The sequence below is a fragment of the Myripristis murdjan genome, chromosome 9 (assembly GCF_902150065.1).
Source record: "Myripristis murdjan chromosome 9, fMyrMur1.1, whole genome shotgun sequence".
Classification (NCBI taxonomy): Eukaryota; Metazoa; Chordata; class Actinopteri; order Holocentriformes; family Holocentridae; genus Myripristis; species Myripristis murdjan.
Window position 1 is genome coordinate 33,438,985 of NC_043988.1, and position 12,789 is coordinate 33,451,773.

The 12,789-nt window shown below is 42.3% G+C and overlaps 1 protein-coding gene across 1 annotated transcript in view; it reads right to left on the bottom strand.

Moving 5' to 3' along the window:
• Positions 1–12,789, bottom strand: part of fras1 (Fraser extracellular matrix complex subunit 1) — a 321,197-nt gene that overhangs the window by 57,500 nt on the left and 250,908 nt on the right. The window contains 4 exon segments of the mRNA XM_030059979.1: positions 642–832; positions 6,397–6,529; positions 9,583–9,745; positions 11,040–11,191. Of these exon segments, the coding sequence (XP_029915839.1) occupies positions 642–832; positions 6,397–6,529; positions 9,583–9,745; positions 11,040–11,191 (639 nt within the window).

Genomic DNA, 12,789 nt, shown 5'->3' on the forward strand with positions numbered 1-12,789 from the left:
GGAGAGTGGAGAAACCAACCGCTCACCTGTGTAAAATATAGTAACCTCCTACAGGAGCTACTGGAGAAAAAGAGTCTAAATGATGAGATAGATTTCAGGCCAGTTCTATGATTTTTTTTATTAAATAATTTGGGTGATATTGACGTTTGTAATGCCTTTTTGTACTTTGTGTTTTACATTTTTGAAAACATAATGGATTAATTGATTATACTGCTGTTGACATGCACTCTCTCATCACTCCTTAACAGTGAAACCAGTCAGTGTTACCATGCCTTCTTTCCAATAAAGGCTTTTAATGCTCTCTCTTGCAAGTGTGCATGTCAGTCCCTTTTTTTTTGGGAGCTTTTCCTCATTAAAAGCATCTTTTAGTCATACAGGCCACTTGCCCCCATCGATTTAGACACAGTTCAGTGGAGCAAAAATAATGATACAGTTCCTTTTCCTAATGAGAATCTCACAGTACAGTCACAGACGTGTCGTCCCTTCACATGTTCTGCTGAGAAAAAGGTCACCAACCTCATTTTCTGCCAGGTTGTAATGACTTTAGTTTGCACTTACATAAATCTGCACCATTCCCCCACTCTGCCGAGGCTCGGCGTCAGAAGTGCAGGTGTAATATCTGATATTCAAGCGCCACCGACCTGGATGTCGATTTCGATGTTGAAGGCCTCGGTCTGGCTGTGTCCGTCGCTGATGTAGAAGCTGAACACGTCCTGCTTGGCCGCTGTTTTCTTCTGGCCGTCCTGAACGTAGAAGATGTGGTCCGACATCAGGTCCTCCACGGTGAACGGAGCGTCTGCGGTGACAACCCGTGAGCCGCCAACTGAGCCCCCTGGTGGACAGAGACGTGTTGAGGAAAGAGAGAGACGAGTGAGACAAATGCATCAGAGTATTAACAGCAGCAGCCACTGCAGAAGTCTGACTTTGTGCATTTACCCCGCATCTGCCCTGCATTCGATCTTTCTAGAACAAGATCACTTACGGCCTTAAATTTAGATATTAGCATTTCAAACATTTGTAAGATTTATTCAGAGGTTTTTATTCAGACGTTTCGGTGATCAGCCCAAATGGTACAAATCTCTACTAAACACAGCGATGAACAAAAAAGCAGGTAAACTGTAACCTCCAATATGAGCAAAAAACAACTGTATATTTTCAAAAATAGCATTACTATATTAAAAATGGGTAAACCTGATTTAGGTTTACTTCCCCGCACCTCCTCAAACCAAGTCCTTTTATTTCATTTGAGCCAGAAGGGCCTGCAGCTTCAGGGCAGGACAGATGCACGACTTTTGGACTTTTGCAGTTCCCTGCAGCCTCCGCCCAAACCCACCTGGGCTGATCTGACACGAACTGGCACTTATGACACCTGAGGAGAGTGGAGAGTGGCGGCGAATGTTCGAAATCAACCCTGAAATCTCAGAAGTTTGAGGCGTCTTCGCCAAGGAAGATGGATGACACCGAGGCGAGGCGTGTCAGGCCTTGACAGGGGATAGCTGCTGTGTGGGAGAGTGTGTGAGTGTGTGTGAGTGTGTGTGTGTGTGTTTCAGACCCAGCAACAGTAAATCACATCACCATCCTCTGACTGTTACAGGATGAGGAGGTGGACTCTCTTATCGGAGCGCGTGCCCTCGCTGAATGATAACCAGGAAGGGAAATCACCTCCAGCCAGCAGACAAACGCTGGCGAATTCTGACTGTGGCTGCCAAGTTTATTTCTGCTGGTTACCAAGTTTCCCATTCCACTGTAGCACAGGTCATCTGCAAACTGCAACCAGCCAAATTCAAGAAAAATAAAATCAGACTTTCTTTTTTGCAGGACTTGTTTTCTTTTCTTTGCAATTCTTCTCTTTTCACTGTGCTCATCAGGAAAGCGTGCTTCTGCATTGAATGAATCATGGATGGAACAATTGACCTTTCAGAAAGAAAGCTAATTTGAAAAGAATATACAACAAGGCTAACGTGTCATCATGTTAGTGACTGTGTGTAGGTGTCTGCTTTAGTGTATGTGAACGTCTCACCAGCTACAATAAGTGCAGTGCAGTGCAGAGTAGATGTGGGAGAATGTGTTTTTCATGTATGTGTGTATGTTTCTGTGCTAACCATTAAAATGTAAAATGGTTTCAGACATGACAACACCCAGCAGAGGGTGATTTGCATGTATATGGAGTCTGTGTGTGTGTGTGTGTGTGTGTGTGAATAATACTAACAATAAAAACGCATTACATCAGGATGTAGGACAGCGTGTTCTGCCTTTGCATGTGTGTGTGTGTGTGTTCTTGCATGTGTGCCCGAGTGCAGCCGACACATTGGCACTGACACCGGCTGCCCCCCTGCTGCCCCGGTGGCAGCACCAATACTGTCACCTCACACTGCTGCTGCCTCTGCTCCCCCTCTCTGAATACCAACGCCGCTCCCTCCGCTCCGCCGAGCATCAAGGACAGCCGCCGTGGAGCGGGGAGACGGGCCTCCCTGCCACTCTGTGGCGGCCGACGCCACACGCCCGCCTTCATGTTGTTATCTCGCACTGCAGGTGAGTCGCTCTTAAAACGCAAAGCGGCGTTCAAATGGGACGTGTGGACATTTGCGAAGGAAGCGTCACGTCTCCAAACCTTTTGCAGCAACTGGCACAAGTTTCCTCGGCTGATGGTGTTTGTTAATAGGTGCTATCTGCGAGCAATCCGTCAAAAACTCAGCGAGCTTCCATCTTCTGCTGCAAAACTACTGGTGCAAAGAGCTATTTTTGAAAGATCTGTCTTAGAGATGCATTCACAGTATCCTCAAAAAATCCTAATGACAAAATAATCCAGATCCAATCCACAGATGCACCTAAAAAACAGCATGCAATGAACCATAACAATAATTGTTTAATGTATTATATGAAAACCAAGCGGCCACCAAGAATGTAACAGACCTTCACTCGTTATCCATATTTGGTGAGGTGGTGGTGGTGGATGATGGCATGCTGATCATTTGTTTTATGTACTAGATTGCACGGCAGTTTTTTTGACAAGGTTGAAATATTTCATGTGATCCATCAATGCGTGGCTCTTACTGAAATATACTGGATATTTTCTGGTTTTTTGATGAATCATGAAAGCCCTTCTGAAGCAGCAGAACCAGAGGTCGTTTGACAGATATGGGTTTTGAAAGACGACACCGATGCTGATGGATTGCAGCTGCTGATAACTGATGGATTCACTGAAGGTTTGTGCCACCAAAACGTCTGAAATCAGGACGCCTCGCTATCCTCGAACCGGCCGTTCACACTATGAACCAAAAAAAGAGAAACTGTCGCCTCTAGTCTTTCGTCACTGTCTCCTGGAGCCTGTTGCTTGCGTAGGCGTGTCTGTGTGAAACCGGCACTCTGATTGGTGAGTTTGCACCTTCATGTCACACAGGACACGCGGTTCATTTTCTTAGGACCTGGCGTACACATGCGTGGACATCACATTTTGGGTTATATTACTGTAGTAGTTAATTCTGCTTACCTGGGGCCGTCTGGCCACGTATGTGGACCCTTACACTACCTACCACTACTTGTTTTATATTTTCTTACAAGCATATGATGCCTTACTGTAGCTGTGACTGTCCAAAGGGGGCAAAAATGTTGTTACTCCATTTTGTTTTTTGCACTGTGATATTCAAAACACGTTCAAAAATATGTTTGCATGTGTTATTAATGCAAGACAAAGCAGTCAGGACAAAACCTGCAATGTTCAGGTTGGAAATAAAGACTTTTGCACCCTTTTGACTTTTGATTTTATTGTGTTTTAAGGAAATTGAGAACCAGTGTCCACATCATTTTTCTCTAAAACTACACCATGTAAAAAGATGATGCTTAGTTTTTATACCTATCAGGGTCCAATAAGCCAAAATAGCAAAGAGAAATAAAAAATGCATATCAAACAAGAGCTTGGGTCTTAAGAGGTTAAAGTTGAGAAATGTTCATCTTTCCCTTGTCGCCTCGCTCTGTGCTGCTTTGGCCGCTGTAGCTGGTGTCGCTTCGTGTCGCCGGCTGCCATTGGAAATTCCTGGCTTCCCGTCGCTTGTGTCACTTTTGTACTAAATGTGAACAGCCAGTAAAAGTGTGCAGCTGTAAAATGTGCCTACTTTGGTTTTTCGTTTCGGGATTTGTCTAACCTTAACTGGTGTACTTACAAAACCAACTTCCTGTCTCTCGTCCAGATTATTCCTTGTTGCTTCTGCTGATGGAAAACACAGCCACATTTGCAGCCGGCCTGCTCGTATCAACTGGATGATGGAGGAAGCTACTTTTTCTACGATAATACACAGCTGATGTGTTCCTCATATCTTTCACCGTCTGGCAGCTGTTTCACTGGACTGGATACTTGTGCGAACCAGGCAACTCCAAATATTGTCATCTTCTCTGTAACATTCTTGCTAAAAAAACGGAGTATGCTGCTTATCCATTACCTCGTAAGTGAATTACTCCACAGATCTTGTGTTTTTGGATTTTCACCGTCTGTCTATGCCCAGGTCTGCGACTGATTTGACTGGAGACTTGCGAGGATACAGTTCCCCCCTCGGAGAACTGTATACTTTTCAACGCATTCCCCTCATTTTTTTTCCAAACATTTCCTCCTGAGGATGCAGGGACGGTGCAGCAGCGGCAGTGGAGTGAGCACGCGGTGAAAAAAAGTGGGACTACTACAATGGCTCCATCTGTAAGTCGGCTCTCTGGCAGTGACATCCACAACACAATCAAGTTGTGACAGATGGCAGCGACACCACGGGGAGCTCGACCAGTGTGTGTGTGTGTGTGTGTGTGTGTGTGTGTGTGTGTGTGTCTGAGGCATAAATAGATATGAGAAAATAATGAATTATGCTGAGCAACGCAGGTGTAAGAGTGAGCATACACACAGTTAGCGCTGCGACACGTGTACCCACACAGCACATGTATGTTTTGCATATGCAGATGGAGCCGCTGCAAAACAAAACCAAAACGTCTGCAAAACTCAAGGCTTGCCCTGCCAGCCTCCAAAATGTCAAAGGAATAACTGGAATTATACTAATTTGGCTCCATCAGGGTATCTGCAGCTTTCAGAAAGGGAAAAGGCTCTGAGACCTATTTAATGCTACTTCTAATTAAATTTAAGCCAAATAAAAAAAAAAAAAATAAAAAAAAGCAAAGCTGGTGAGACTAGCTCATTTCTAATTGAGCACAGCAAATGAATGTCCTGAAGCTGTGAATGGGCAGCAGAGAGGAAAAAGGATCCCAAAAAAAAAAAAAACCTGCCACTGCATTGTAGTAAAAAGAAAACCTCTAAATGCTGTCTTTCAGATATTTTAGCACTTTTTAAGGTCTATTTGTAAGACTTTGCACCAAACTAAAGTCTCTGACACCCAAAGCAAACAGCCCGGGACCTCGTTGGGCCGTCTGCCCGGTGATCGCCTGCAGGACGTCCGGTGTGTCCTGCACAGACCTTGTTGAACCTCCTCAGCATCTTCAGCGATAGAGCGGCCTTTTTTAATTTAACTTTTTTTGTCATTTCTGCTGAATTTGACAGTAGGAGTGGAGAGAGACAGGACACACAGGGCAGAGGAAGGTGGATGACATGCAGAGAAGGGCAAAGGAATCAAACCCATGCCTCTTCGTTTAGGACTCATACGTGGTACGCGCTCTACCACTAGAGCCACCAAGACACCTCGGAGAGAGAAGGGGGCTTTCTGATTAGCCTAAAGAACCAAGCCATGAGGAAAAAAAGTGGAAATGCAGTTGTGCTGATATCGTGCTAAGCAGCTAGCATGCTAACTAGCCAGAGAGTGTTGTGGCAAACCAACCCGCCACAACATCAGAGCTTCGGGCCGACAGCGCCAGGGCAGCTGCAGATTCCTGATTTGTAAAATGAAACTAGGCTGTTTCTTTGTCTTTGTCCACGATCCCAAGGCCTCCGTTTGACTTTTTTGAGAATGCTGCCCCCTCCTGGTATGGTGACTAATTTCCTCTCAGCAGGCGCAGAATGTGCAGCATGTCGTCTGCCAGCTGTATGTAGTCTGTGTGACGTGTTCATCAAGTTTCAGCAGGAAATGTGAGGCAACACCAAGACGTCTCACCGTCTGTCTCAGCTGGCTTCTGGTCGTTGAAGTTGGCTTGGTGTGTCCCAGGCATCACACCTTAACCCAAACCCAAAGAGATAAACTAGCCTGTTCCTCTTTTTGAGGAAACATCCTCACTTTGAAGGTTTTGTGAAGTACGTGTGGTTTTGAGTATGTTTTGCATGTTTGAAAATGGCCTCTCTCTGTTTTTTTTTTTGTTTTGTTTTTTTGCTCTTGGGGAAACGAGTAAAGGCCGAACTAAAGTGGGTTTCAAAGGACAGCAAGACAAATGTATTCATACAGACACACACACACACACACACACACACACACTCACCTCTCTTGGTGTTCTCGATGAAGCCGTACTTTGGAGGACTGACCAGCCAAACCAGCAGCTCCTTCCTGGGCGTGTCCAGGTCCGACACGATGATGTGATTGGTGGACAGCTGGACCCGCCCACCTTCCTGCACCTAAATATGCACGTCAAAGAAAAACAGGTAAAAAAAAAAAAAAAAAAAAAACAGTCGTGAAATAGTCCTGAAAGTCATCCACATCCTGCCCGTGTCCTGTCTGGGCTGTTGTTATCTATAAACGTGAACCACTCGAGGTGGAATGAGAGGTTTGATTTTCCCCTCTCTTAATATTTCTTTTTAATCTGGTGGTTAAGTTTTATTGCCATCTTATGCGTAACATTTATTCCTGTTGACAGACTGTTTGGGGTTAGAGAGCTTCAGCCCCAGAGTGGGTATAAAACGTGTCAGTAAAAACTGAATTATGAACGCCATAACTCCCGACACAGATAACACTCGGTACAGAGCGCGAGTGTCTTACCACAGCTATGATGAAAAAGGAAATGAGAACATTATTTTGGAGCCAAGTGACTAGTATAAAGTTAGTTTCAAGGATATTCCATGATCTTTTGATTACCTTTTCGAATGCATATTTTACCGTAATGTGATTTTGCCTTCCATCAAGGACTTGTATAAAAGACAAAATAACAAGAAATGCCGGTGGATTTTTGATGATCTAACAGGAGAACAAGCCAACTGAGTTATGACTATAATTTCTTTGCCTGATATGGAACTTTGTTTTTTTTTTTACTTTTTACTTTTACTTTATTTACTCAAGACCATGATCACATGTTATGGAGCACAAACAGGACTTAGAGTAGAAACAAAATGACGGCACGGACCTAGGCAACAAGATTACAAATAACTTTTGGCTTATGAGATTAGATGGCAAATACCTCTGTCTATAAGTCAGTATGCTTACATTCTTACAGTCAAACAAGATATGATATTCCTCTCCCAAACGATAATCTAATAATAACTTCCTGTTCTATCTTATTCTCCTTTTAGCTTCTTTTTATTAATTTTTATTATGTATGTTTTCTTGTGTTGCTTTTATATTGTTTTAATGCCTTTATGCTCTATGTAAACCACTTTGAATTGCCTTGTCGCTGAAATGTGCTATACAAATAAACTTGCCTTGCCTTGCCTTGCCTAATCATTACAAAGGTTGCACTTCCTCTTGGTTTCTATCCAGGCCTTTATCTTCCAGTGGCCTCGAGAATTCTGGTGTTCATCCGAAAGTTATAAATAACCTGTTTGCGCTTTTGGTTTTCACATAACAGCTTCTTTTCCAGGTAAAGTTCTTGCTTAAATTCTACGTACATATCACATGATGTCATACTTTTGAACTCACTTTGCCGCTTGTGCATAAACTCGTCTGTCTGATGCTGGTTTGCACAGGAAGCAGGATTATGAGCAGCCATGCACTGCTGATATTTGACCGATTTCAGTTTTAAAATTCACAACAGCAGCCAGCTAACTTGGCTTGGGTATTCAATTTAAAGCAACTCTACATAATTTTCTTTTGGTTAATTCAGTTTTTGAGCTTGGACAGAGCAAACCTCACCCACTGGTGATTCAATACATCCATATTTCTCCTTGCAAAACAGGGCAGGAAATGCGTTAATTGGCAGGAGTAGCCACGACTTTATGACACGACTTTATGTTTTTTGTTCACAACAACAAAAGACGCAGCAACTTCATCAACCGTTTTTCAATTAGTTTCTCAAAGTAAGTGCTGCTGTGTTCTTCAGTCTTTGGAAGCATTAAAAACTGATTGAAAATGAGGAATTGCAAATCTTGCACACTAATACTTCAACACTTTTCACCATTTTGTACCCGCTGCAGTACTCCAGATCTGTATGTTTATCCATTTATTTTCTATTTCTGACTTCCACGGTTTGCTGTCAGTGTAATCAGTCCGGCTCCAGCAGAGAACCACAGGCATTCTGTACAGATAAGAGAACTAAATGTCCCTTAGTTTCTACTTCAAAGCTTTAATTTACCTCTTTTATATATTTTGTGTTGTTTCATGTCTGATGTGATCAACTGGAGCACAACACAAAGCTGAATACCTTGTGTGTGCAAACTGGCCACTAAATCTAATTTTGATTCTGCTATCCTCTGAGGTCAAACAGACATGAGATATTTTACTTCTGCTAATGACGTTCTGTTTTTGTTTTTTTTCCCCTGACAGTTTGTTTATTTGTCTGTCTGCCTGTCAGCAGGGTATCTCAAAAAACATATGAGCAGATTTCCATTACTTTTAATGGACAGATTGGCCTCGGGCCAAAGAACAATTGATTGGATTTTGGCTCTGATGGGATTTTTTGCTATTAGATTATTGTTGCTGTTTTTTTTTGGCCATAACAATTTAACTAATAGAGTTAGATACTTGATTTCAATTCCTGAGGGCATGTTCGCAGGGTCAGAAAAAAATCAATTCAACATTAAATGGAAGGAATGATGGCTTTGGGTGTAGCGGCAAGTTGTTTGGTATTGGTGGAGGTTTTCACTCCCTGAAAGTCCTTCTAGTTTTTCTGTATTTTTCTGTTTCCCCAAATAAAATCAACCCCTTACAGATGCAGTTAACGCACAAGTCCCACTCTGCCCTGCATTTCGGTCAAATTAATTGGCTTGAGCATTAAGTTTTGCTCTTTTTTTTCATGCATCTGCACGCATGAGGAGACGTCTGGGGACTAATCGGAGACTTCAGTGTTACAATAACCGGTTTCAAAGACTCATTAGGACTAAGACAAATTGCGTTCCACTATAAAACATGCTAACACAGTGTGAGAGGGACTGCTGGGGGCGTCATGTCGGCCATGTTGCCCGCTGTTGCTTCATGACTCATTAACTAACAGAAAACTCAACAGGCTATTTTATGCCAGCCGGTTATCAGCATGCAGTGAAATGGTGAGGAAATAAGTGTGTGTGTGTGTGTGTGTGTGTGTGTGTGTGTGTGTGTGTGTGTGCTTGTAAAACTAGAGTACAAATGCAAAGCCATAATATTAGCATGTGGAAAATGTAGTTTGTGTGTGTTGCTGATTTCCACATGTGACATTAATGTGCCTGTGTGTGTCTACCTCCTTTTGTGTGTGTGTGTTAATGTGCATGTGTTTCCACAGCGTCCGCAGCAACACGTCTCCGTGCAGGTGTGTGTGTGTGCGTACCTTGATGCCGCTGCGCACGGAGACGGCCGGCGGCTTCCTGGGCGTCGAGGTGATGGTGATGGTGCACATCTGGTTGTCAAGGCGATTGTTGTCGCCGTCGTACACGACAAAGTGGAAGATGTCGGTGACCGGCTGGCCCCCCGTCTCAAAGGAGGTGATGTACCTGAGACGACAGGAAACAGGAAATGGACGCATTGATTTAAATTAGGGGATTATATTCTCAGCTGGTATGGAAGTGAAATAAATGGACTTCTGGAACAGTCACTTTTTACTTTGTTTTGTGCGCAAACAGAGAGTGTGTATGTGTAATTTTAGAATTACACAAAGCTGAATTATGTGTATCTGACAGTGTTTATAATACCCATCTTGTTTGAAAAAGCTGACTCACCATAACCAAACAATAACTTAATGAATGAGGGTCTGTGTGGCCACTCTTGTATTGATAAAGTGGACTTTTGAAGAGCTTTGCATGAGTCCTCCCACAACGACACGGCGCTAATCTCCGCAGAGCCCTAATAAAACTGAAATCCATACCAGCATAATCTTCTCAAATCCCATTTAATTCCCATAAAATAATTCATCTCGCTTGTTTTTCCTTGAGTCCAGCGCCGGAGGCAAAACGAACACGGGCGATTTGAAGGTGGCCCCAGAGATCGGCCTGCGCTGAAGCTAATCAAGGCCCGCATTATGGAAATGAAGCCGTTAGCATGTTAATATTTATATTTCATTTCAGCGCCTCTCACAGGGGGGATCAGTACGTCTTGCAGGTAATATCGGAGCGATGCTAATTGGCCATGCCTACACCAACACACTGAGTCACTGAGTGTAATGGGGAATAGGCTATCGGATATTTTCTGCTAATTGATTTGTTTTCTTATTAGGCACTAATGTTTGCAGAGCGCTTTCCTCGTGAGGAGAAACTCCAGAAAGGAGGAATCGGTGCTTTTCTACCAGCCGTTACTGTTTTCTCCCCTGCTCTAATGTGGAGGAGAAAATGATCCCGGCCGATTCAAACTGCAATCTGAGGAAATGATCTGAGTGCTGATTGCAGTGTGAGGAACTCGGAAGCCTTTTTTATCTCCTCATGCGGCGGGGTTAACGCCAGATAAACCTCCTCGTAAAGGGCTCGAGCATCCTGTCGATACCGAACCTCCAAGGTGTAAATTATTAACCCAAATCTAGCTTTCTCAAATTAATTTTGAAAGTATAATGGAATAGCTGTAGGAAAATAAGACCATTATGGTGGAATAGTTTTATTTTATGAGTTGCTTTCTGTGTGTTTACCCTGTGTCCAATGCACTGTTGAGAAGATTTCCACTATAATCCACACTTTGCTCGCTTTGCTCTCAGGTTTATGTAATAATCATAACAATGATCATCTTTATTCCTATAGCACTTTTCAAAACACGGTTGCGAAGCGCTTCACGTTTAAGAGCCTACAGGCGACTCCAGGCTACCTGATCCTGTGCTTGTTGATGTCCTCCATGGTGAAGTAGGAGTACTCCCTCAGCTCCTGGTGCTCCTGCTGCGACTGGCTCCGGGTCAGGATGCCGTACATGGGCACCGACACCAGCTGGATCCGGATCTGGTCGTCCGGGGAAGAGCTGTCCTGTAAGAGACGGGCCACAGCCGGGCTCAGTGCACCGTGCAAGTCAAGTCGAGTCAAGTCAAGCTTTATTTATATAGCACATTTAAAAACAACAGAGGTTGACCAAAGGGCTTCACGGAGTGCAGAATTAGTAAAATATGCTAAAATAAGATTAAAAAATATGCACATTTTATACACCCATGCACACGTTTTTTTTTTTTGTTTGTTTTTTTTTTGCACATTGCTTTTTGCACACTGGGTTGTACTCAGATCTTATTCTGTTGTACTTAGATCTTATTCTTTATTTATTTATTTTTTTTTAATTTTTTATTTAATTAATCTGTAATCTGTGGATACTGCTGAAAAACTGTGAATTTCCTGCGGGATCAATAAAGTATCTATCTATCCTCCTCCGCGTGTTTTAGTCTGTATTAGTCCTGTATGCTGTCATAATAACAATGTGATGCTCTCTAGTTCCCTGTAAGGAAAGTCAAATTTCACTTTGTTCCTTTAGAGGATATTAAAAACCCCTCTTGAACATTACAGAGGAGGACCAAATTCATTCACTGTAAAACCAGTCTTAAAGCCAGAGGTTAAAAAACTAGTTTAAGACAACTTAAAAACTTCAAAAACAACTTAAAAATACATAAAGTAGTATATCATTAAGTGTACACTGATTTAATTTGATGTTTCATTTATGTTGGTCATTTTATGTTTTACTTGGGTTGGCCAATTCAAGTTTGTATTTGAATTTCATGTAATTATTTTCCATTTTAAGTTGTAAAGCCCGTTATTTCTCATTGTTGACAAAGTTCATGATGTTTCTGCTCGGTCGAAATGCAAAGATTTATCACGGCCTTATTGTTTGTAACGTTACATGTAATAAACTCAAGAGGAAATCAAAATAAAAACACATTTATCAAGGGAAGCTACATAAATATCACATCCTGTAATAGAAACTACACTCATGAGGAAAACCTAAATCAAACTATTGTGGTAAAACCTCCTCCAGATACCGGGGGAGATAATTTAATCTTTGACTAGTTTGCAAAAGGCACGCCGGTAAAAACGACCTTTTTGTTTTTGTTTTTATGCAAACCCTTCTGGCTAGCATCTGGCTCAAAATAAAAACTGCTAAAACACATTTTTAAAAGGGACGCTATGTAAACATCACACCCAAAAGGAATAATTACACCCACTTATGATAATAAACACAACCTAAATCAAACAAACTGATCCTGTCAATCACACTTTTTATCTCCTCAAACACTCAAATCAATCTACCAATCAATCGATAGCATGTAGACGCTAACATTAGCCCCTTCCTTTTTTTGTTGTTTTCATGCTAAACCTTCCGGCTAACATCTGGCTACAAAAATACAAAAGTAACTTCTAAAACACATTTTTAAAGCACATTACATAAATGTCACACCCTTAACGTAAAATTAGCCCCACTTATTAATAACAAAATCAAAACATTTATCGCTGTAAATCACACTTTTTATGCTCTCAACGCTCAAATGTATCTTCTACTCGTTAGCTTAGCATTAGGCGGGAAAAAATTAGCAATGGAGGAAGTAGCTAATAGGCTAACTTAATGACTCTACAAGCTTCGTTTT